Source organism: Brienomyrus brachyistius, chromosome 10, assembly GCF_023856365.1.
Source record: "Brienomyrus brachyistius isolate T26 chromosome 10, BBRACH_0.4, whole genome shotgun sequence".
Taxonomy (NCBI): Eukaryota; Metazoa; Chordata; class Actinopteri; order Osteoglossiformes; family Mormyridae; genus Brienomyrus; species Brienomyrus brachyistius.
This window is the reverse complement of record NC_064542.1, coordinates 697,441-721,249: the sequence shown is the minus strand read 5'-3', so window position 1 is coordinate 721,249 and position 23,809 is coordinate 697,441. Positions and strand designations below refer to the sequence as shown.

At 43.1% G+C, this 23,809-nt stretch overlaps 2 protein-coding genes and 1 long non-coding RNA gene across 4 annotated transcripts; 2 read left to right on the top strand and 1 right to left on the bottom strand.

Moving 5' to 3' along the window:
- Window positions 1-752: 752 nt before the first annotated feature.
- Window positions 753-23,508, bottom strand: LOC125750032 (GRB2-associated-binding protein 3-like). Of its 2 annotated transcripts, none has more exons than XM_049027274.1 (10): window positions 23,003-23,508; window positions 17,577-17,880; window positions 9,920-10,121; window positions 8,288-8,730; window positions 8,038-8,090; window positions 7,602-7,863; window positions 5,983-6,073; window positions 5,244-5,328; window positions 4,058-4,177; window positions 753-2,979 (listed from the first exon to the last, which is right to left on the bottom strand). In XM_049027274.1, the coding sequence occupies exons 1-10, from the start codon at window positions 23,072-23,074 to the stop codon at window positions 2,866-2,868; spliced, it is 1,746 nt and encodes a 581-aa protein (XP_048883231.1). In that variant the 5' UTR covers window positions 23,075-23,508; the 3' UTR covers window positions 753-2,865. The 2 variants fall into 2 exon arrangements, with proteins under 2 accessions (XP_048883231.1, XP_048883230.1); XM_049027273.1 differs by having other exon boundaries at window positions 753-2,982; window positions 23,003-23,505.
- On the top strand, window positions 10,129-17,594 carry LOC125750037 (uncharacterized). Its single transcript, XR_007400274.1, has 3 exons — window positions 10,129-11,019; window positions 15,485-15,591; window positions 17,477-17,594. It is a non-coding gene; the product is annotated as an uncharacterized LOC125750037 (long non-coding RNA).
- On the top strand, window positions 12,175-15,326 carry LOC125750033 (uncharacterized). The gene is made up of 3 exons (XM_049027276.1): window positions 12,175-12,416; window positions 12,565-13,378; window positions 13,675-15,326. Exons 1-3 carry the CDS (start codon window positions 12,289-12,291, stop codon window positions 14,056-14,058), a joined length of 1,326 nt encoding a protein of 441 aa, XP_048883233.1. The 5' UTR covers window positions 12,175-12,288; the 3' UTR covers window positions 14,059-15,326.
- Window positions 23,509-23,809: the final 301 nt, after the last annotated feature.

The window sequence follows — 23,809 nt, the reverse complement described above, 5'->3', positions numbered from 1 at the left end:
AAATTTCACATATATGTAGAGAATTAATTTGAACTATTAAGAGTAAAGTTTTTCTTTTACAGATTTACAGTCTTTCAATTTTTATAGATTTTAATGCATGGTGATTGCTGTTGTTTTTTTTTAACAATTCAGTGAGTACTGAAATGAAACCTACGATTAAAATCATGATAGTCTTCCGGCTGGACTCTGCCCTGGATTGTTCTATTTTTGATACATCAGCAAAGCTACTTGCTCAAGTTATTACCAAGTCAGTGCACCTGAGAGCGCGGTTTGCAAGCTTAGCTGCACTCAAAATTCATACGCCTGAAGAACACAGGGAGATCAAAGGAGAGAAGCAGGGCCAGGTTTGACAGTGGAGCTGTTCGTGACTCTGCCTGACAGACAGCTAGTGTATAGTCCATACCGGATAATGTAAAAGCAAGATGAAGAACGGAGTCTGTAACTTCACCGGTCATCAGTCTCATTGTTATGTAGCATGTTTTTCACTATAACCCAGCCATCAATAGAATAATTTTATTGTAATTCTTTCCATGAATGATAATAATAATATTAAATAAAATGTATTAATTACGCAAAAGCAAAGAATCTCTAACAAAAAAATGCTAAGGATTTTATATTAATACCAGGTAATAATAATGCCAGCAAATTACCCTGAGTAAACTTACAAAGTGATTAGTACCGGCATGTCTGTTTTTTTATCTAACTAGTACATCCAGCTTACTCAACAGTAAACACCACATTCAATTGAAATGTGAGTTTTTCCAGTTGTGCTTTATTGTAGCCCTATAGATAAGATGAATTCACAGTAATTCACAGTAATCATACATTGCCATTTAGGCTTTACCATAATTTGTTCTTTCAGATACTTTAGAAAATGTTAAGCTTCTTTCTTTAAGACACGTATGGTTACCTATTGAAATACAGCCCAACTGTAGCCTGAAAAGAGAGCAAAGATAAAAACCGGCCAGCTGTACCATAGGTAGGAACAAAACAGGTGCACAATGGAAAAAACTAAAAAGAGACAATTCTTTGGCAGCACGAGTTTCCTGTTGTGTTTTTCCTTCTGAGGAGAATAAATTATTTACTTATTCCTAGCTGATTATTTCAACACGCATGGTAACAGCCCAAAGAAGTGAAAAACTGATGCACCATCAGATAATGTTTTCCTGTCAAAAGAAGGCAATTGATATTATATACATATAATGTGGGATTGTTCTGTAAATGTATGTGCTAATGGTCTAGCAATAGTGGAACACACAGTACCTGGTTTCTGGGTTTATCACAGTTAAGAAAAAAGAAATTCTCTCCAGCAGCAGCATATTAATTATACATAAAGTAAGAGCATTTGCTCTTATATAACAAATTTCTCTTTGTTAAAGTCCCATTGTCGATAAAACAATAAAAATGGGTTCAATTCTACTTGAATGGTTACTGGAAAAAAAAAAACCATAAGAAGTACAAATATTCTGTAAAGTAATAGGGAGCTACAGTATAGAAAGAGTAACGCCATCACTCTTAATCTGTAGTATGAAAGTAACTGCATCAGACACAGAATGAGCAGAGTTACTCTCGACGTTTTTGAAAGACCTGAAAGACATTATGATCAGATTTAGCAATTAGACTGCAAGCATGTGGACTGCAATTAAACATGGAAAAATACTGTATGTTGTGAATGTGTTTTTTTCCCCAAATATTTTATGCGTTTTAATAGTTTTCTTTAATTATTATTATTACTCTTTGCAGCTCAGTTGTCATCGTACTGTTTCATGGGTAGCCACACTTAATTAAAGCCTACATCTTGCCAGCCTCATTGAAAGCTGTTATCTGTATTGTTGCATTTCAGTTCTTCCTCACCCCAAATCCCATTAGGACGTCCTTGGTTAATCATGCACTGAGCGAGTAAATAAACTGCCACTATATTTTCCAAGATGCACGCTTTAGGACAGTCCAATGTGAGGAAAATGAGATGCTCGCTTCGCCCTAAACATTTACAGCCACTGACAGCTTTGCATATTAAATGCCTATTTTAAGAGATACAGCAATTTTCAATGAAGACATTTCATTCTCCTCTCAATTCTGTGGGGGTAATTTAATCCTAATTGACTTGTTTAATCGATGTTTAGGAACAAAAGCATACTTTCTGGAACTGATTGTATTAAGCTAAAAGAGAAAGAGGATCAAGTCCTTGGCTGTGAAACTTTATACTGGCCCTGTGATGGAGGTAATGCTGGTTTTGAACACGTATCATATTTCTTTCGCTTTATAATTATTTTTTTAGGGAAACGGTGAGCCAGAACACAGATCATAAGATAAAGTATACCCTGGATGCCAGGCTATCTTAAAAGTGACAAATTATAACTCATAATGTGGGCATTCATGATTTTAAGAATTACTGCAACAGCAAAATGGAAAAATATCATTATATATGCACACACTGCTGTCGTAGCATTATTTAGAAGCTAGCAGATGTTAAATCTTTAGCTGGAAAAAATGCATAGTAACTGTTACACAATGATCATACTAGGAAATCATAGTACTGCGATCTAAGATTCATTATTTTAGAGAACAAAAACATGAAAAGTGGCATGACATTCAGTTTGTTTGGTCTTGTGACATATGTACAACTGAAAACTGGCGAACGAAATTCAATAGAAAACAAATCCCTGTATTAAAACCAAGAAAAGTCCTTATTTCATTTAAAAAATACTTGAGGCAGTGTAGGGACATTCATCAGTAAATGGCACCCAATAAAAGGATATTTATCCACCCTTGACAGCTCGATTGTTTTTTTGGTTCCACTGGCTCATGCCGCCCCACACCATGACACGTTCTGCTTTGCCGTTAACGCTTTCCCAGGATGCTTTGCTATTCTTTGGATTGTCGGAAGTCTTTCCAGTCCATCTTAGTGTTCTGCAAGGCCTGAGTCTTCTTCTTGTCCACCTGCACATAATCCACTCTTTGCTCGTCTGCCAGCAAGGCCTTCTGGGAAAAAAAACCACACAATTGTTTAAAGAAACACACACGTATATCATCACAATTCCTGACATTCAAACCATTAAGTGATTATAAGGAAAGAGAGGAAGAAAGGAACCAAAATTTCCAGGTGTGGTGCAAAAGCTTTAGTAATAGCATTTCTGCTAAGTCATTTTTCTGTGGCAGAGCGAGTGCAGACTGCCTGCTGAACTGTAAACACAGGTGTCCTTTGTTCAGTACCTATTTCTAATGCATCTCCAACCAAATTACACTCTATTTCCTTTGTGAAATGTACCTGCTTATAAAAAAAAGCAAGGTACGTGGCATGTAGCGTCTGCAAAACAAATGTGAATGTAAATAAATGAAAGTACTATATTAAATGGAAGTTTCATTTAGATTTCAAAACTAAACTGTAAAATTCCCACTTTACACCACCGGTTTATCCAGGTTGTTTCAATAATATCAGCAGGGATTTCTGTCAATTATCAGATGCATCAGAGGGACGCCTTGATTGCTATTCCGGAGTCAACGTGTAAGACTGTTTTTCCTGGAGATACACTTGCTAGCCGACACACCTTTTAAATCTTCTCGTGCCTATGCAGTAGTCGGGTGCGAGTCACCCTTTGTGGTGCCCCTGACGACTACATCTGAGAGGCCTCTCTGAGAGGGCCTTGTGTTATAGACGTAGGAGGTATTGCATAAGTGCCACTGCGGTTGCCTAGATACGGCACAGAAGGGCATGAAAAATGGATTCCTCCAATGTAATTAGGAAGATAGGGATGAGAAACAACACAATTTATTCACCATTTTATAACAAAATTAAGAGACACAACACATTCTAAATATATCTTATAAAAATGTATTCTTGTTGTTAATTATGTACACAGGTGTTTAGCCATTATTGTTTTTTCGATGAACATGTGAATACGACTCACTGCTTCATTCGAGATATTTTACGCTATTTTGGTGGTTTATTTTTGCTTTCCGTAACATGTCGTGCCACTGAAATAAGAGTGTGAAAAGTATGTTCTGTGCGGAGTGTGTAGACAACGGCGAGAAAACTCTCAGGACTACATGAGCTGACCTTCTGCACGGGCGAGGGCGACGCGGAGTTGAAGTCCAGGGAAAGGTAGTCAAGGTTTGACGTCCTGGGCATATGGGGGGTGGGGCTTCCGCTAGCAGGGAACAGCAGCTGCCGGGGCTCCTGCAGTGACAGAGAGGGGCTCAGCGGAACCACTTGGTGAGCTGTGGTGCCTGCAGGGTCCACGTGCCCTTCAGGTAAAGGCCTCACTGCGTAGCTAAATGCAGCCTTGTCACAGTACTGCCAGGATAAGCTGCTATCTCAGGGGAAGACCAGCACAGATCTGTTCCTTTTAAAAGCAATTAAATATAGATAAAACTTTATAATAATATAACCTGAAAAGAACATGCCATATGAATGCAAAAAGCATTTTGTTGATCTGAATAATAATAATCCAACCTTCCAACCACCGATCCCAGTCAGAGTCACAGGTAGACCTGCAGCCTATCCCACATAGAACAGGCAGTCAGTCCACCACAGGACACATACTGTACAATGGCCAATTTAGAGAAGCCGGCTAGAAAAACCGCATGTCCTTCGAATGCATGAGAAAACCCACGTAAACACAAGGCGAAGACCCAAACTTCACGCAGACACAGGGCCGAGATCGAGCTCAAGCCATTAAGCCTGGAGGCATGCGGCCACCGGGCTGCCCTAATTTAAAGAAAAAAAAAAAAAAAAAATATATATATATATATATATATATATATATATATATATATATATATATATATATATATATAAACAAATTTACATTTTAGGCAAAATGGCGTAAGCCTGCTCACCGGGCATGAAGTCACATTTACACATCTATGCAAAATAGCCATCTGCTTTCCTGACAGCTCAGGTCTGGCATATTGACAAGGAAACATATGAGCAGATTGGCTGTTCCATGTTTCCACTAATGTATTCATTGGGTTGTGAAGAGATTTTCCTTTATCGGCTTTAAATAATAAAACGAACACCAGATTGCTGTGAAGGGCCTACCCCTAAAGAATAAAAATGCTAGCGGATTATGAAGCAGATAGCTATACATCAGCTTGATTAGGCGTCACGTTTTGCGTCATGTGATGCCTATAATGCTTACAGCACAGCTATAATGTAGCTATAAAGTTATAATATGGAATGGCAATATCAAAGCGACTCTTCAGCTCAGTGGTTAATTTTAGAAGCAATTAAATTCCATTACCGCTGGAAGACAGTTGCCCTCTCCGTTTGCTGGGTTCCCTCCTGTATTGCATCGTCTTTCCAGTGAGAACCAGTTTGTTGATGGTCTGGGTATAAAAGAGCACACAGGCGATTAAACGGCAGGAATATCACACAGCAAAAGCTGAGTGGAGTCCCCATATTCGACATTTATTTTTTATAGAGGGTGAACGTCTTCATTTGTTGACTGGGTCTGCACACAGATTTGAAGAAATTCAGTTATAGTCTTCAAGGACAGCGACATTTGATACATATAATAATTAAAAGGAGGGTAGCTGAGGTAAAGAGGCAGGAAATTAAGTCACATAGAAATATAGAAAGATCTTGAAGCAGACACTAGCTAGGGGATGTCCCGCTAGGCACTAAGATGTTTGCCTCGTTTTGGGTCTTGAGCATTGGCTTGATGCGTTCTGCACTGGCTAGCGTGACTTGCTATCACGGCAAGCATGTTGATGATCATGGCTTGTGACACTTGATTATAGCCAAGTGTCAGATTCTATCAAGCGTGGAGCCACAATCCGGGCTAGCTTGACGTGTGTGGAGATGCCAGACAACATGCTGAGCTGAGAAAACACCTGCCCCCCCCCCCCCCCCCCCAGTGGGGCCCGCTTTGACGGACACTGCCTTTGGCACTCCTCCACCTGGAAATAACCTCAATTACCACTTTTGTGTTTCGTAGAGCCAGCAAGGCGAGGAGTTTGGCTGGTAGGTGTTTCACTCACCCTGGTTCCGTCAGCGTCCTCACCAGGGGCAGGTGGAACGGACATTCTCGGATGGTGGACAGGCCCCGCAGGTCAAGGGGTGGAGGTCTCGCTGGAAACCCAATCAAACCCCAAACAATTATTATCCATAAGTCCATCCATATTCTATGCCTGCTGGTCCTACAGTATGCAGGGTTTTGGAGACCAAAGTCTATCCCACAAGCTACAGGTGCAAGGTAGGGAACCACCAGCCCATTGCAGGACAGAAACACACAAAAGAACACACATGTTGGCATACCTATCTAAATGGGGACCATTTCAATGGGATAAACCCTCATCTCAATCACAACATGCATAACCCCCACCCAGCCCTAACCCTAACCAAAAGTAATCAAACAAAATACAAGAGTTTCAGCATTTTTTCTTTTTTGACTGCAATCTTAGATTTTTTTTTTTTAATAAAACTGAGGTTATTCAAACGGCAACCTGAAAAATGTCCCCAAAAGTAAGTAATTTTCAGATTTTATCACACTTTGGGGACATTTTGGTCCTTAAAAGTGATCTTTGCAACTCCCCACAAACACACACAAACACCATTCTAACGATTACTATGTATAATACAAATACATGATTGTCTGGCATGTTCATGGACCGTTTTGTTTTTCATATTTTCGCTTTCGGAAGGTCCCTCATTTGTGGCACAGTGGCCTAACCCCTCCAGGGTTGAGGGTTCAAGTCTCGCCTCCACAGTCTGTGGAGTTTGCATGTTCTCCCCATGTCACTTGGGTCTCCTACAGTCCAAAGACATGCACACTGGCTACATGGTGCCTCTAAAGACCAGTTTACGTTCCACTTTTCTGCGTCTGCTTTCGGTTACGCATCAGGGGAAGTGACGTAAATGTTTTCATCGGAGGGTGGGCTGCGGATGGCTGCGGTCATTGTGCATGTAGCCCAGATTTATTATTATTTTTGTCTCACGGCAGTTGTGCCCCGCTGTGCATGTCGATTACACATTTGCAAGATAAATGACCAGGTATTTCCAGTAGATGGCAGCACCGACTTTCACAGATCAGCAGTCAATGATGAAAGAGTAGAGGAAGAATAGCTCTTTGTTGTTGTAGCAGTTATGGTGATCTGCTGCATGAGGAGGGTTGAAGGTACCCAAATATTTAAGTTTTCATACTGTCCAAACATTCTGAGGTATAAATATCACATTGTGTGCGTGAGCTTGTACCCTACAGCAGACCGACATCCCATCCAGGGTGCAACCCAGCCTTGTGCCCTGTGCTGCCTGGATAATCTCCATACCATTCCATGTCCCTGTGCAAAATAAGTGATCTGAAGGTAGAGGAAGCTCCCTTATAAATTCCTCTTATTTTTTGCCAGATAGATTATTTAGAATAATGATGAAGTGTTTAGATAAGAATACCGAAAACTGGCAAGTAATAATTTGGCATAAATACAGTAGGAAAGTTCCTTTCCTGTGACATTCAAATTTCATAAAGCAAAATCCACTCATATGTGACATTACTAATTGTGTGGGCAAAAACATCAGAAGTGTTTTACGTGTGCATTAATAAATATTCAGACACTCATTGGCGTTTTTCTGCTTTGTGCATCCAAAGCTTTGTCATCCTCACCTCTTCTGCGAGGCTTCAAATCACGGTTCACCGGAGGAGGCTCCAGGTCATTGGGCAGCGCTTGAAAGTTGGGCGTGGCCTGGAGGTTCTCTGCTTTATTATTGGACAGGAGGTATTTAATTGACAATGGGCTCATGGGGATATATCCATCGGGAGAGTTCTCTGAAACAGTGGCAGGTGGGGAAGTCCCAGAATTCATAGGGACATAAGAGTCGTCACAACAGTCTGTCGAATTCGAGTTGGACATTGCTGTCAGATGAGGCTGAAAAGAGAGTAAACATGCTTGCTGGTTTTTTCGATTATATGACACCAACACAAGCCTTTTTTAATTAAATACCGTTAAAGGAATTGGCATTATTTTAATTATAAAGATTTTTTTTTTCATTTAACACCCCTCTTTTTCAAAGAAAAACAAACAAAAAGAATTATATCTTACCAAATTAAGACTGAGTCGTTTGTTCCAGCGTCTTTCAGACTTCGTATCAAATTCTACAAAAGAAAGCCATGACATCAAGCATGCCTTCGCACACAGCAGAGGAAGACTCCTGATTGAAAAGAAAATGTGGATCTTTTCTAAGCTGGTTAGTTTGAAATGAATAGTGTTTGTTTAAACGAGTTTATATAGAGCTCTGAGACTTGTAAGCGGGCCGGAACACAGATTCTGTCGTTCGCTATGTATGTTATACCTCTCCGAATGTGATCAAGGCCTGGCAGGGAAATTCTCCGCGGAATGGGAGCAGGACGCACAGAGAACAGCCCATCAGTGCTCTGGAGCGCCACGTAGTGGACTGCCTCGTCCCCACAGCGCTCCGAGAAGCGGCTGGGCTTCGGAGGTCGGGGGGGAGGCGTGTGAACGTCCATTGCTCCCCCTAGGGACAGGGAAGACGGCGGCTTGTCGAACTGAAAAACATCTGAAGCCGGTGAGGAGGTGGCAGAGGCTTGATGATCGAGCGTCCTGCACAGAGGGGTGGAGCAGCAGGAGGTGCTAAGGGTTAGCTCCAGGGGTCTTCCAGAGCTGAAGGGGGAGAGGATCTGACTGGCGCTGAGGGGCGAGAAGAAGACGTCCTCGCAGGCGTTGTCGGATGAGTTCTGCTCCAGGGATCTCTCAGAGTTTGAACAGCTGTTAAAACTAAAAAATAAAATAAATTAATTAATGGAAAAAAAAACATCAGAGTCATGCATCACTGTACAGGGAGTTAGGAGTAAACACAGCAAATAATTTGCCTGAGCCTGCAATTTAGACGATTTTTAAAAAATGTTTAAATAAAGGAAAACTAACGTTCACGACCCAGTGAGCACCTTTCCCCGATTCTGCACGCTATTTATTGTGCACCTGTAATGTGCTTCTCGTGTTATCATTTAAGCACAATTCCACTCAGCAGTTCCCTGTGAGGTACTGTGAGTTTGTCTCCATAGTGAACACAAGGGTCCTTGAGATTTCTTCTTTGCTTGTACTGCCTACATGTGCCACCATAGTGTCTGATTTCTTAAAGGGGCCATGTTGTGCAGATGACATCACCAGGGTGCTCGTGCTCATACCCTCTGCGCAGTGATATGACTGGTGTGTGGAGTTCAGTAGAAGAAAATAGTTCCTGCATTAAATCGCTCCCTACAAAGACTGTGGATTATTTTGAGTAACCAGGTCATAATTTTTGGTAACAGACGTTGCTGTTGAATTTTTCTAAGGTACTTTTGGTGCTTCAATTACCACAGAAATAATCCCATTCAGTCCTATTATACTCGAGAGAAGACTAACATTTCTATTGCTGATATCTCCATCCAACATCTCAACCCAACAGAGCAACCTAGAAGGATAGATAACACTAAAGCCCCTCTAAAATATATCTCTTTTTAGCTTTGGGGTGAACTCCGCAATTAACTCAACTTCTGGATTATGATTTTGGTACGGCTCTGGCCCCTGATGCATTTTGATGATATTTGATGAATTGTCCAAGTTAACGACTACAAGTTTTGGATTCCTTACGATTGCATTGCCATGGAAGAACACAATAGTGATTATTTCTCCAAAACTCGACATATAAAAATGTGATTTAAGAGATGCTTTGCTATTCTGCGGCGTTTATAACCTGCCCAGTGGCATTTAAGGTAAGCTTAACCCCCCCATCCTTGGAAAATGATCTGCTTTAACTTGTCTTTGGCATACATAGCCAACCTAGCTGCAGTGAAAACAGTCTGATTGATAAAAAAAAATTATAATAAATTGGGAGGGGTAACAAAAATTTTAACCAGGTAGGGGTGGGGATGGGGCCGGTCGCTGAATATGACTACCCCCAGAGCGCGGGAGCATGGCGACTTGCCTGTTAACTTTAACCCTGCCGGTCTCACACTGCGACAGGACGAGGTAATCTGGCGGCAAGCTGGACTCGGATTCGCTGCGACTGTCCTCTGTGGCGCTGGTGTCGCCGGTGAGGTCATGGCTGGTGGCGCGGGATACACGGGCGGAATCGGTGGGTGACGGCTGAGGGGACGCCGGGGCGTGAGAGAAGATGTGTGCAGACTCTGCGGAAGACAAAGGAAGAGACACAGAAAATGGCCGTGAATAACATTTTGATGACTAGCCAACATTTCTCAAGAACAAAAAAAGAGCGAGTTCAAAGGTTAATCAGTTGTATTACCTCTCATTAATTTAATTAGGTCTTGTAACACGTTATTAGCAAAGTATGACCAATAAGTTGAAAAGCATTTGTAGTGAACATATGATGTTGACGTTCTTGAATGAAGTTCCTTATACCATCCAGCAGAGGGTGCATGTCTGAGTCACTAAAGCAAGCAGGTGCTTGTTTTGGGGTATATCTGAAAGAGTATTTGGCTTTTATAAAAAGGTCTGGATATCACAGCTAATGAGATTATGCCCCCACTCTCTGCGTAAACACTATTTGAATGTTTGCTCAAATGTAGGCTCGGTAAACAGGCTATTTACGGGAACTGTTTGATATATGTTGACGTGCTCAACCTTTATCAGCTTCAAAAAAAAAAAACAAAAAACAAAATATAGAGTGAGGTCCAGCCAGAAGATTGCAAAATGAATCATACTGCCCACACATAACATCCTACAGGGTGTCATGGCGGCTCAGTGGGCAGCAGCGTTACTTCACACCTCCAGGATTGGGGATGCAGGGATAGATACATACACATCTGTACTGTTAGTAAGTTGGCGGAGCTTATTTCAAGCAGGGTAAGAGCAGCTATTTAAAAACCTGGCCATTTGCTCTGCAAATTCCAGAACAAAACTGTAAGTATGTTTAACTCACTATATTTAAAAGCACTTACTATAATTTCAACACGAAACATTTACAGAGATCACTGTTTTCCACATTATCTTTCTTTATTTCTACATCCAAAACTGCAGGGGGTGACAAAATACCGACACAGACAGCGAGATCGCAGAGTTAACAAGGTAAGGACAGATCTGCTGTCCGCAGTGTGTGGCCCTATTCCCTTGGTGAGTGGAAAACTGAAGCATGATGTGATTTAATACTTTGCTGATTTCGTTTCCGGTGATGTCAACTCTGCCTCCCACTCAAGAAAAACTCTCAGGTGGTTTCACAGGGCTGGTTATGTTGAGAAACGAAGGTAACCCAACAGGTTCCAAGTGTGCTTGCCTGGGGTCTCCTAAATGCCATTTTAAACACTTGTACACTAGTATTGAAAATGTACATTTCAAGAATTAGACCTACTTCCTGCTTCAGTTATTACGATTGATATCTGTGGTTTTTCTTCTCTCTCAGAAGACTCTGCCTTTCTCTGATCTTGACCGAAAATAGCATCGGTCATATGACTTTGTGTCACATGACACAAAATGTTGCAAAAGTGCTGGAAAAGTAGTTCACATAACTGGAATCGACCCTCAATAAAAATCTGAAAAACGCATCTATTCTCACCTCGAACATAGTGCTGCATTATTTAGATTATGCTTGCAGTTCAATGAATATTAAGCTCACATGTTAAGTGTTTTTTTCTTCTGTAAAAACAAGTGGGACGAATTGCATAATAATGTACTTGCTTATTTTCATATCAGTGTAACACATCCATCTTCTAGCTGCGTGTGCTGTTAGGGTCACAGAACGGTTTGGAGCGTAACCCACGCATCTACAGATACCAACCTACCCCAAGAATGAATCATATCATATAAAAGAAATTATAAGAATGAAACCTTCTTCATAAAGCAAGTATAACATGGGATGGTGTGGATTAGGTTTTGTGCTCATGACCAGCAGAGTGATTTTCTCCCTGCCGGGCCTTTGAGAAAGGCCCCGTACCCCAAAGACACCGACAGGAGTGTCAAAAAACAGGTGACTCTTTCTGACTCCAAGGTTCATTCTCACCTGTGTGAGTCACAGAGAAGTACGATGAGATATGCAAAAACGGAAGACTCCCAATGGCCTTGTACCAATGGCAAATCAAGCATCATAATTGTAGCATACATGCCCATTTTCATAAAATTACTACATACATAATATATGCCCAAACATGCAATGAATAACATCACCTATCAGTGCACAATATTAAGAAATTCTGGAGAAAAGGTAAAAGCTGGTTTCTTACGTGTATTAATACTGTCAGCTTTCGTTCTCGACACGGACAGATCCCGCTTGAAGCCAGGGCTATGCACTGAAACTAAATCACAGCGGACCCGCTCATTAATGTTTCATGGCTTTAATGCGGGATGGTTAGATTACAGAGAGCGTGCTCGGCTCAGCCAGGGGGCGTCTACAGGGAGGCACTCTCACTCGCGCTCGACCCTCGTTCTCAGGGAGGCCCTCTCACGCGCATTCACCCCACGTCCACGGGGAGGTCCTCTCACACGCGCTCGACCCTCGTCCACAGGGAGGTCCTCTCACACGCGCTCGACCCTCGTTCTCAGGGAGGTCCTCTCACACGCGCTCGACCTTCGTCCACAGGGAGGTCCTCTCACGCGCATTCACCCCACGTCCACAGGGAGGTCCTCTCACACGCGCTCGACCTTCGTCCACAGGGAGGTCCTCTCACACGCGCTCGACCTTCGTCCACAGGGAGGTCCTCTCACACGCGCTCGACCCTCGTCCACAGGGAGGTCCTCTCACGCGCATTCACCCCACGTCCACAGGGAGGTCCTCTCACACGCGCTCGACCTTCATCCACAGGGAGGTCCTCTCACACGCGCTCGACCCTCGTCCACAGGGAGGTCCTCTCACACGCGCTCGACCTTCGTCCACAGGGAGGTCCTCTCACATGCGCTCGACCCTCGTCCACAGGGAGGTCCTCTCACACGCGCTCGACCCTCGTCCACAGGGAGGTCCTCTCACACGCGCTCGACCTTCGTCCACAGGGAGGTCCTCTCACACGCGTTCACCCCACGTCCACAGGGAGGTCCTCTCACACGCGCTCGACCTTCGTCCACAGGGAGGTCCTCTCACATGCGCTCGACCCTCGTCCACAGGGAGGTCCTCTCACACGCGCTCGACCTTCGTCCACAGGGAGGTCCTCTCACACGTGCTCGACCTTCGTCCACAGGGAGGTCCTCTCACACGCGCTCGACCCTCGTCCACAGGGAGGTCCTCTCACACGCGCTCGACCTTCGTCCACAGGGAGGTCCTCTCACACGCACTCGACCCTCGTCCACAGGGAGGTCCTCTCACACGCGTTCACCCCTCGTCCACAGGGAGGTCCTCTCACACGCGCTCGACCTTCGTCCACAGGGAGGTCCTCTCACACGCGCTCGACCTTCGTCCACAGGGAGGTCCTCTCACACGCGCTCGACCTTCGTCCACAGGGAGGTCCTCTCACATGCGTTCACCCCTCGTCCACAGGGAGGTCCTCTCACACGCACTCAACTCTTGTCCACAGGGAGGTTCTCTCCCACACGCTCGACCTTCGTCCACAGGGAGGTCCTCTCACACACGCTCGACCTTCATCCACAGGGAGGCCCTCTCACACACGCTCGACCCTCATCCACAGGGAGGTCCACTCACGCGCATTCACCCCTCGTCCATAGGGAGGTCCTCTCACACGCACTCGACCCTCGTCCACAGGGAGGTCCTCTCACGCAAGTTCACCCCTCGTCCACAGGGAGGTCCTCTCACACGCGCTCGACCTTCGTCCACAGGGAGGTCCTCTTACACGCTCGACCCTCGTCCACAGGGAGGTTCTCTCACACGCGTTCACCCCTCATCCACAGGGAGGTCCTCTCATGCACGTTCACCCCTCGTCCACAGGGAGGCCCTCTCACACGCACTCAACTCTTGTCCACAGGGAGGTTCTCTCACACACGCTCGAGCCTCGTCCATTGGGAGGTCCTCTCACGTGCGCTCGCCTGTCCCGTGCACGTGCACTTACTGTCCTCCTATCAGTAGTGCAGGAGATTTTTAATGGGTTCGGGTTTCACTGCAGCTGGTGGGATGAGTGCTTTTTATCTGAGTGCTGCAGGAAGAGTGACTGCGAAAGAGGCGATGACTAGACTACAAAGAAGATCAGAATTCCAGTCTAAGCATCTATGACAGTGCAATGAAGTTTACATGAAACTGTAATGCATCTGACAAAAACAAAATTATTGTTTGTAAATACCAGGGAGGCATTAGTACTATTAATACTAAATTACTGAAATAAACGATATCAAGCCATAATGTTAATAAATTCACTGTACAGTTATGTTAGACTATTTAAACAAAAATGTGTTAATATTGTTGCAGTGGTGAGATGGCATTCATTAGTATTTCCCAGCATGTTTGAGAGAGGTGTAAATAGCCTCTGGGTGTATTTCATGTTGTAAATACTTGTGCTGTGTCTCCGGTGCATGTAAGTGTGTTTACCTGAGTCTGCCCTGATCTGTGCTAGTTACTTGCGTGTTTTCTTGCCCTCTGTAAATAGTTACCCTGTGCCTGCCATACAGTCTATCGTCTGACCACCGTCTTTGTGGTAGGAAGTGGTTATTTGTGTGCGGTCCTATTAAAAAGGCACAATCAAAGAATGTCCTTCTTTGGAACTGCCTTGCTTCCTCATGTTCTTACCACTATGTTGCTTGGGTCTGCTAAACACTACAATCTGAACATACGGCAGACAGAAAGAGAAGTACTAATGTTACCGTTGAGTGTAAAATTATTTGTTACTGGGGCTGTACCGTCAAGGGTTTGCCAACTGTACCTTAGTTATAGATAAATGTACAGAATTGTACCATTGAGGGTACATTAATGTTGCTTGTACCTTGGGGTACAAAACTGTACCAGGGCCAGTTCATTAGCAACTGAATACTTACTGCATGCGGACACAGCCAAAACTTGCTGTCTGACTAAGCATTAAAGTGGCAACGATGCTATTTTGAATGTGGTGAGATTGCTGGTGCCAGAAATGGTAGTTCCAGGATCACAAAGACTGCAATACGGTTTCTAGTTTATGGTGTAATGAACAGAAACTAGCCATGGGCAGCTCTGCGACCAAAATACATCTTCTTAATTAGAGAGGTCAGAGGAGAATGGGCAGACTCTCTCCACACATGCAGCAAACTGGGTACATTTTCAAGGGGGGGCCTGTCTTCTCATAACCTGCAGGCCATTCAGCACCTGCTCTCCATTCAAAAGCCTCATTTATACACAGCCTGATGAAATCACTCATTCTTACATTAAGTAAATATTTGCCACCAGTACTTTTCAAAATTCATGTCGTAATGCAAGCGTACGCAGTGCTCCATGCGTCAAAGATAAGACATATCGTTGCAGCATTTGCGTGCTCCATGACTATCTGCAGCGATAAGTAAAAGTGTGATTTTGCAGTAATTATGCGAAATGTCAAGCATCGGTGGAGCGGTTTCTCCTGTTTGGCTGTGGTTACTCAATCGACAAGTGCTTTGGCAGCTCCGCCATTTTATACCACATGTATCTTTCTGACAGGAAAGTCTTCATCGCCAATTGACTGAGGTCTCTAGCCATGCTAAACCGTTACTTTCTGCGTCTGAGGGCGGCTAAGAACAGAGACTTGCGATCTGAAGCTTGCTGTTGTAAGTTCTCATTGATGGAGATACTATGTTGTTACACTGCTACCCACAGATTCTGATCCTAAAATAATACTGCAAAGTAACTAGAGGGCAGATATGCTGCAGGTAACTTTAGGTGCTTTAGCTGCATACATAAGATTGTTAAGCAGGGATGTTTACACAAAGAAACTTAAATTGTTCTTAGCTGTTAATACAACAACTTAACTTAATTTGCTTTGGATAATTTGCTTTAGATGCACCTTTTTAAAATTGCTTAAAGTTTGGTTTAAAATTATGTGGCCTTACAGCCTGCCAGTTAGTGAAGGCCTTACGTATTTGTGTTTCAACTCACACGCCTGTCTTTGAATATATATGTGAATATTTATCCATCCTTCTATCCAGACATCCTTGCTGGTGGCTGGGTGGGGGAGGGGGCTGTGTAATTTGAATATTTGCTGGTTATTTGCTGGAGAACTTTCTATATTCCCCCACCTTGACAGGTCTCCCTGGCACACTGCTACAGCAAGCTGGCCTTTAGAAAACCTACTGTACTGCTGTCAGGTGTTGAAGGTCTTAAAAACAGCTGATAAGCTGTTTGAAAAAAAAAAATATATATATATATATATATATATATATATATATATATATATATATATATATATATATATATATATATATATATATATATATATATATATATATATATATATATATATATATATATATATATATATATATATATATATATGGCGGCATGGTGGTGCAGTGGTTAGCACTGTCGCCTCACACCTCTGGGACCCGGGTTCGAGTCTCCGCCTGGGTCACATGTGTGCGGAGTTTGCATGTTCTCCCCGTGTCGTCGTGGGGTTTCCTCCGGGTACTCCGGTTTCCCCCCACAGTCCAAAAACATGCTGAGGCTAATTGGAGTTGCTGAATTGCCCGTAGGTGTGCGTGTGTGAGTGAATGGTGTGTGAGTGTGCCCTGCGATGGGCTGGCCCCCCATCCTGGGTTGTTCCCTGCCTCGTGCCCATTGATTCCGGGATAGGCTCCGGACCCCCCGCGACCCAATAGGATAAGCGGTTTGGAAAATGGATGGATATATATATATATATATATGGAAGCTATACATACATCAGTGATACATAAAAAGGATTTTGCTTTTTTTTGCAGTCGAAAGCCAGTTGGTAAGATGATTGCTGCTTTTATGCTGCAGTTGTTAAGTACATGGGGCTAATTTATTGGGAACATAAAGCAACAGAATTTAAACACACTGTAAAGGACGCTGGGTAAAAATGTATAGAAACTGGATACAGCTATTGTCTTCACTCATCATGTGGAACATTGCAGAATTACCATTTAATATATTTCTCTGGACCACTGTGCGTTCCTTCCATAATACAACATTACACGAGTTCCATTCTCAATCCTTCCATCTTTTGTTAGAAAGATCAGCATTGTATGTCAAGCAGAACATGGCACAAGGCTGGAGTACATCCTAGATGGGATGCCAGTCCATTGCATGGCACGCAAACACACGCTCTCAGCGGGATGCCAAACAGCCTAACGGCACGTCTTTGGACTGTGCAGGAAGCCCTAAAGAACACGAAACATGACAGAGCAGCAGTGGGATTCGAACCTTCACCCCTAGCGGTGTAAGATTCAGCCCACAGTGGCACCCCTCCTGCAGCATCCTCGTCTTAAAACCTTAAGAACCTTTTATGACTCACAATAGGGTGCTGTAAAATAATATTAAACCTTAAATTGTCAAGTGCTCTTAATGCCTTGAGGCATAGAAGTCATTCGCTTTATGGAGCAAATGTATAAGAGCACATGGAGTAAAATTGATTAAGTACCACAGCCCTTTTAAGCTGGATGCTCAGCTAATTAATGTTTTATCATTTTGCCCTAGGGCTTCCAATGGGCCCCTCCCAGCCAGAATGGACCCAATTCTCAGAAGTTCTCTCCTAAATGCATAAATTATGTAAACGATGTCACAAGGCTCCTCCCACCTCTTTCATCATTCAACGGACTGAAGTGGCATATCTGACTGATGTGGGACACCCAGCAGTTCATCTCCTCCTCCGTCTTGGCCACCAGGTAGTAGACGCGGGCCAGGGTCTTCACCACGAAGAGGGGCTGGTTCCGGAACTCGCGCTTCACTAGTTGAACGTCGGACTCCATCTGCACCTTGCACTCACGCAGGTCGATGGCGCGTATGGGCTTCTTGGAGCTCTTGCTGCGGTAATACTCTAGCACGTCTGGATTGCCGCTCATGCGACCTCTACGTAGGACGAACCAGCGCCTCCTCCAGGCCTGTGGGAAAATGGTTTACAGAATAATTCAAACAACAATAAAAATTATTCTTCATGTGTGCTTTTCTCATGAGACATGTGGAATTACACCTATGTTAACCTCTTTCTAGAGGCAGGGACGGATTATGAGTTGTGTGGGCCCCTGGGCAAAACGTTCGCGAGGTCCCCCCCCCCCCCCCCCCCACCACCACCACCACCAACACCAGCACCACCACCACAACCAAGGGCCCTTGGCAGCCTCCCTATAGGGTCAGGGACCCTTGTAGGCAGAGGATCAAAGAATGTAGGCCCTCTAAAATAGGCAAACGAAAATACATTGTTGATAAGCGTTGCAAATTGTTTTGGGCTAGGGGCCCCACGGGCCCCCTGCACCCCAAGGGCCCCTGGGCAGCGGCCCCGCTGGCCCGGTCCGTAATCCGTCCCTGTCTAGAGGTACTGCAAGGAAATACAAGACACATTTTCTTGTAAATTTAGTGGAATATTCTCTGTTGTATATTATACTCCTGCAAGCGTCATACTGTACCACAATATCACTGGTATACCATTACAATACATCCTTATATGGATTCGACATACGCAGACACTGAAAAATATGTGGCGTGTTGCTAGGTGATTATTTGTATTCATTCTGAATGCTGGTAATGTCAAGGAAACCGGCATGTCTCTCAGAGAGGATGCTGTTAAAATCTTTGGTGGCCTGTCTTTTTTTGCTGGGGAACTAGTCAACATTTCCCATAAGGGCCGAAAAGAGGAAGCTTTTTCTTCATAACTGATGTTTTGGCTGGAACAAAAGATCATTTGTCATTTCTGGAAATGCTAAAGCAAAAGAGAAAAAAATGCACTACTCCCAAACATGATTCAGATCTGTAATAACACACAACACAGCGGGCCTTAAGATGTGCTATATATATATATATATATAGCACATTATACGTTATATAATAATAATTTAATTTTAATTTTTATAATTATTGTATAATTTCCGAAATGTTTCCCCCACAATTAAATGATTACATAACTCACTTCATTGTTCTACATTTACTGTATTTTACTTGTTTCTGTTTATATCTTGTATCCAGTCTCCCGCACTGTAGCTGCACATTCATAGCTTAAGTGGAACTGAATTAAGAAAAGGCAGAACAAAAACTCCTACAGACAGCCAAGCAAGGACCTATAAGGCCTTTTTGCAATGAGTATCTCAAAGAGAATGTGTTAGAGACAGAGCACAGTAAATGAACACAGGCTCAAAAGTGAGATAAACACCTTTGAAACGGCTCTGGCAATTCTGTCAATTCAGGTCCTGCTTGGAAGGGGCAATTTCAAACTTCCTTTTTTCAAGACAGGTGTTGACTGTTTCAACCAAACCGACATAAACACTGTCTGATTTCCGCACTTTTCCTGTGTCTGTCTGGAAGCGACTCTCAACACAAGCCATAACATGCTACTTAGTATTTATTTATAATTTACGCATCAGCTAACCTTTTCAGGTTTTCTTGGCGACGTTACTTCGTCTGACCAAAATGAACAGAAGCAGAAGCAGGTTATTAATACCTGTGGGTGTTTTAGGCTTAATATTAGCTTTCTGTACGATGACAGAGTTTGCAGCTGGAATTGAAAATCAGTCCCCCGAGAAACTTGACGTTTTCGTAAGATAGTGGCAAACTAAAAGTGAAACAAAAATGCACAATAAACACAAACGGCTGCTGTAGTAACAAAAGTCGTACTGTAGTAGTAGAATGGAATAACTGAATGATTTACATGTCTGTACACTAACCCTAACCCACTCTAGGTCTTTCGGTGATGTCCGTAAACTAGTCAGAGTTTTCACAAGCACAATGTCATTTTTTCATGGTTCTATTTTACTTGCTTAAAGCTTTCGTTTTACGTTCAAGGCCAGACACATGCGTGTGCATGTGAGAGGAATCAAACACGGGTGTGAATCCCACAACCTCTTCTTATGAACCACAGTACGGGTGACGAGGGTATGGCCACCAGACTCAAAACAAAACCAATTCAGCAAGTGACAGAAATGTCCTTGAACCCACACATTTTCACATTTTTTTTGTTTTGTTTTTTTGCATGGCTTATTTTAAACTTCATGACCTTGGCAGATTTTTTTTCATATTAGGAGCTTACTTGCTATCTTCAGTATGATGATATTAGGGGGGAATTAAGACTCTCTTAAAAACAGTTAAAAAAGTTCTAGGACATTTCATGAACATTAAATTTTTGTGTTGATTGATCTAACCAAAAAAAAACCATGTAGTGCTTTAATTCAGATATTTTTTTCGCTACCTTAGTCTTTTCATGAGAGTAATAAATGCCAGTTTTGATGCAACAGTATTGGTTTGATGTGGCTGGGGCTTAGATTTCAGCGCTACTTCTGGGTTTTTCCCCTAAACCGTGGTTTTCTATAGAAACAACAGAAGATACATTTCCTTTTTACTCTTTAATGTATACATCTCCTTATTAATGAGTAATAATCACACAATGTTTGTGGATGGATGGATGGAGGTATGAATGGAGGGATGCTGTATTCAGGCTTGGAAAAATGCAGCCCTAAAAATATGCGAAGGTATTACTCAAACGCCAAAATGTGCTAAATATGTTCCATTGCTTCACAAATGAAAAATAGATTATACAATTAAAAATAAAAGAAGACTGAATGTTGTGCAAATAATATATTGAGAATTATATTAGTATCAGAAATATATGTGTAGGCACAATGTACATCATTATAATGCTACATCCGGCAAGACCTAAAACCGAGTCACCTTTGCAAAGGAAACATAAAGCAGACTACAGTCCATTTCTAAAAGAAGGACCGTCATCAGAACCTAGCGGTTATGGTTTAGCAATTATACAATATTTTAGTGTATCATAGAATATATGCTATTTACAAGAGACGCTTCATATAAATACTCAAGGAATTATCACATGGTACATGATATGCTATACTGTGTATGTTTAAAGTAGATCACTTGATCAGTATTTTACAATATTGTACAACAGAAATAGTTTAATTTGATTTATAATAAAGGATGTCAGTGATATTTGAAACAGGCCTACTTAAGGTGTGAACCAGGTCCTTACGTAAACACTGCTATTGTCTGCAAAACTCTGTCTTTGCCAAACGAGGCTTCAAGCATCAATAGGGGCCTCTGTACCCTCTGACACCCAAACCGTCCACACAGCTGACAGGCTCTTCTGTAACTGTACACATTTGCTTACTGTGTGCATGTTAATGTACCAACTAAGTGAAAAAGATACACTGAGGGAATATATTGACTGGCTGACTGACTGACATTTAAGAACATGCAGTATGGTCCCGACAGCAATACAATCTGAAGATGCAGGAATAAGTAAATGGTCACCAGCTACGATGCTGAAATGCGTGGCGGTGAGGGCAGCTTTGCCAGCATGGGCACAGAGTTGGTACGCCACTCCAGGCGGTCGGACGTCGGCTTTCTATGGTAACAAAGAAAGCTGCATTGAGACAGTAACTGGGCTTGGTGAAGTGTGAGGGATCGGGATATCATTCATGTCCCTCTGGCCTTTTCAGCGTTCCTGCTGCTACATTCCTGTCGATATGCAGAGAGTTTTACCCATTATATACTGCAAAGCTGGAATCTCAAGCTTGTTTCTGTCTTATTAAGTCTTCCGGGGCAGACTTACAGTTCTGGCACCCAGGTTATCACTTTTGCTGGGGGGGAGGACTTGGTCCTGTGAGTACCTATTGCATTCTTAGGATCTGGCCCAGTAATTCCTATATGGGGGAGTGTTATTGTACCACCGCGCTCCACCCATCCTGGTGAACCTCCTAACAAGTGCCAACACAGAAAAGCCCAAAGCTTCCTGTTGTCTGGGACATCCTTCTTCTAGCCACAAAGAAACTTGACCCCCACCCCTACCCCTGCCCCCACCTCCCCATATGCTCCACCAAAAATAATTCCAAGTGGAATTTCCTATGCAACTTCAAGTACACAATACTGAACAAGTGCCCCCCCCCCCCTCACCCGACACTCCAGCCCCCGCCACCTAGCCCAACCGACCCCCCACCCCCAGCCCCTGCTACTGGAGTGGTTTTCCTCTAACTGCACTATCTAAAGAAGAAGAGGAAAAAAATAACGGCCATCACTTCGTCTGAACATTTTGAGCAGCCTGGCCTTTGATATAGCTTCCTATGTTTTGCAATTCGCACCCAAATCTCACAGAAACAGAGAGAGACAGTTAAGCCCGATGCACCAGTGCAAAGAGCGCGATGCCACCCTCAAACACAGCACCAAAGAAATGTGCACCTCAGTTTAAGAATTAAACGCGTTTCATTTTTCTGGGATGTCTTTCAGTTTAATCTTCCCAGCAAGTGATTATATTCTCTTTCTAGAGTTTAGGCACACTTTATTTACAAAAAATAAGAATGTTGATAAATGGCAACTAAGGAGCTCGATGGACTTGAAATTGACATTGCTGCAAATATAACCAAAACATAAATTGTCTTAAATTGCCAACCAAATACAGGACAGAATAATAAATAAACTGAAAATGCACACAGAATATAAACGCCAAGTTCACTCAAAATGACAATCGCAACGTGGAAATGGAAACCTCTGACTTTTCTAGGCATCTGTATGTGTGTGTGAGTATGTGTGTGTGTGTGTGTGTGTGTGTGTACATATATATATATATATATGTGTGTGTGTGTGTGTGTACATATATATATATATATATATATATATATATATATATATATATATATATATATATATATATATATATATATGTGTGTGTGTGTGTGTGTGTGTCAACGTATATGTGTGTGTGTGTGTGTGTGCCTGTATCACAGTTGCTACAGTATTTAAGTGGAAGATATTTAGACTGCCTGAGACCACGTTGTACCCAAAATAAAAAACACTACGCATGAATGCCCAGGGCTGCACAATCATTTAAAAGAGAAAGTGACTCTTCTTACTACAAGCATGATGGCAGTGATGTACTGTTGATGACCCGGCGGTCTGCACACATTTGGTGCAGTAACTAGTACAACAGCAGCCGATCAAAAAGCATCTCAAGGACCCATCACGGATATCCCCTCCCCACGCATCCCTCCTCATTTCGGTACTCACATATCTCTTTAATTTCTTCTCGGGAGGGGATTTGATGAGCCAGCCCGTGAAGACCACATCCTCTGCACTCATCTTATCGACTGAGCGCCGGGCTGAGGCAATCCGGTGCCTGACCTGTACCGCTGGTAATTTCGGTGCCGTGTAAAAACCGAGTAGCCCCAGTCAAATTTCTGCGCTCCCCAGCACTGGTAGTGCCAAAGGAGGAAGTCAAGCCATTGATCACGCTGGAAAAAAAATGAAACAGACTAAGCTACAGAGAGAGGAGAGAGAGCGAGAGGGAGGAGAGAGAGAGAAAGCGAGACCCACACCCACTAGTGAAAAGACAATACACTTGCTCAGCAAAGCACATGATCAGGATATTTTACAAACACAGCAGCAGACATGTGGAAAACGCCGAGAGACATCTGTCAGTGGAGGCTGGGTCATGTGACCGGCGCGAGCTGAAATTGTCGCTGGGGCTCCGCGTGCGTGCGGGGACACGCTTGTGACAGACAAAGGGAAACTATTGCCAGCAGGAACCGTTATTGTGAGGGTCAAATAAAAAAGAAGGAAACGGCAACAGGGCAATCAACATTTCAGAGAAGTAGCTGGTAGAGGTCAGTTTATGGTGGTTTATTCGGGGTGGAGAAATCACGAGATAAATTGCCCAAGTGAAAGCATACTGGTTACTAGATTATGTGACAGAGTAATGACATACTATACTTGTATCGCACTGAAATCATGGTCTTCTATTTATTTCTGTTGCACTTTTATAATACCTGATCCCCATTTTATTTTAGTGACATGATTCATGAAAAAAGCAGTTCA

Bases quoted from the DNA above. Each gene is read 5' to 3' on its own strand.
- LOC125750033 (XM_049027276.1), top strand. From the start codon at position 12,289: ATGGTTAGATTACAGAGAGCGTGCTCGGCTCAGCCAGGGGGCGTCTAC. The intron at 12,417-12,564 runs GTCCTCTCACAC...GTCCACAGGGAG, and splicing joins CACCCCACGTCCACGGGGAG to GTCCTCTCACACGCGCTCGA. The intron at 13,379-13,674 runs GTCCTCTCACAT...GTCCACAGGGAG, and splicing joins CGACCTTCGTCCACAGGGAG to GTCCTCTCACACGCGCTCGA.
- LOC125750032 (XM_049027273.1), bottom strand. From the start codon at position 23,074: ATGAGTGCAGAGGATGTGGTCTTCACGGGCTGGCTCATCAAATCCCCT. The intron at 17,881-23,002 runs GTGAGTACCGAA...ATTTTCCCACAG, and splicing joins AGAAGAAATTAAAGAGATAT to GCCTGGAGGAGGCGCTGGTT. The intron at 8,731-9,919 runs GCAAGTCGCCAT...TTTATTTTTTAG, and splicing joins GGCAGGGTTAAAGTTAACAG to TTTTAACAGCTGTTCAAACT.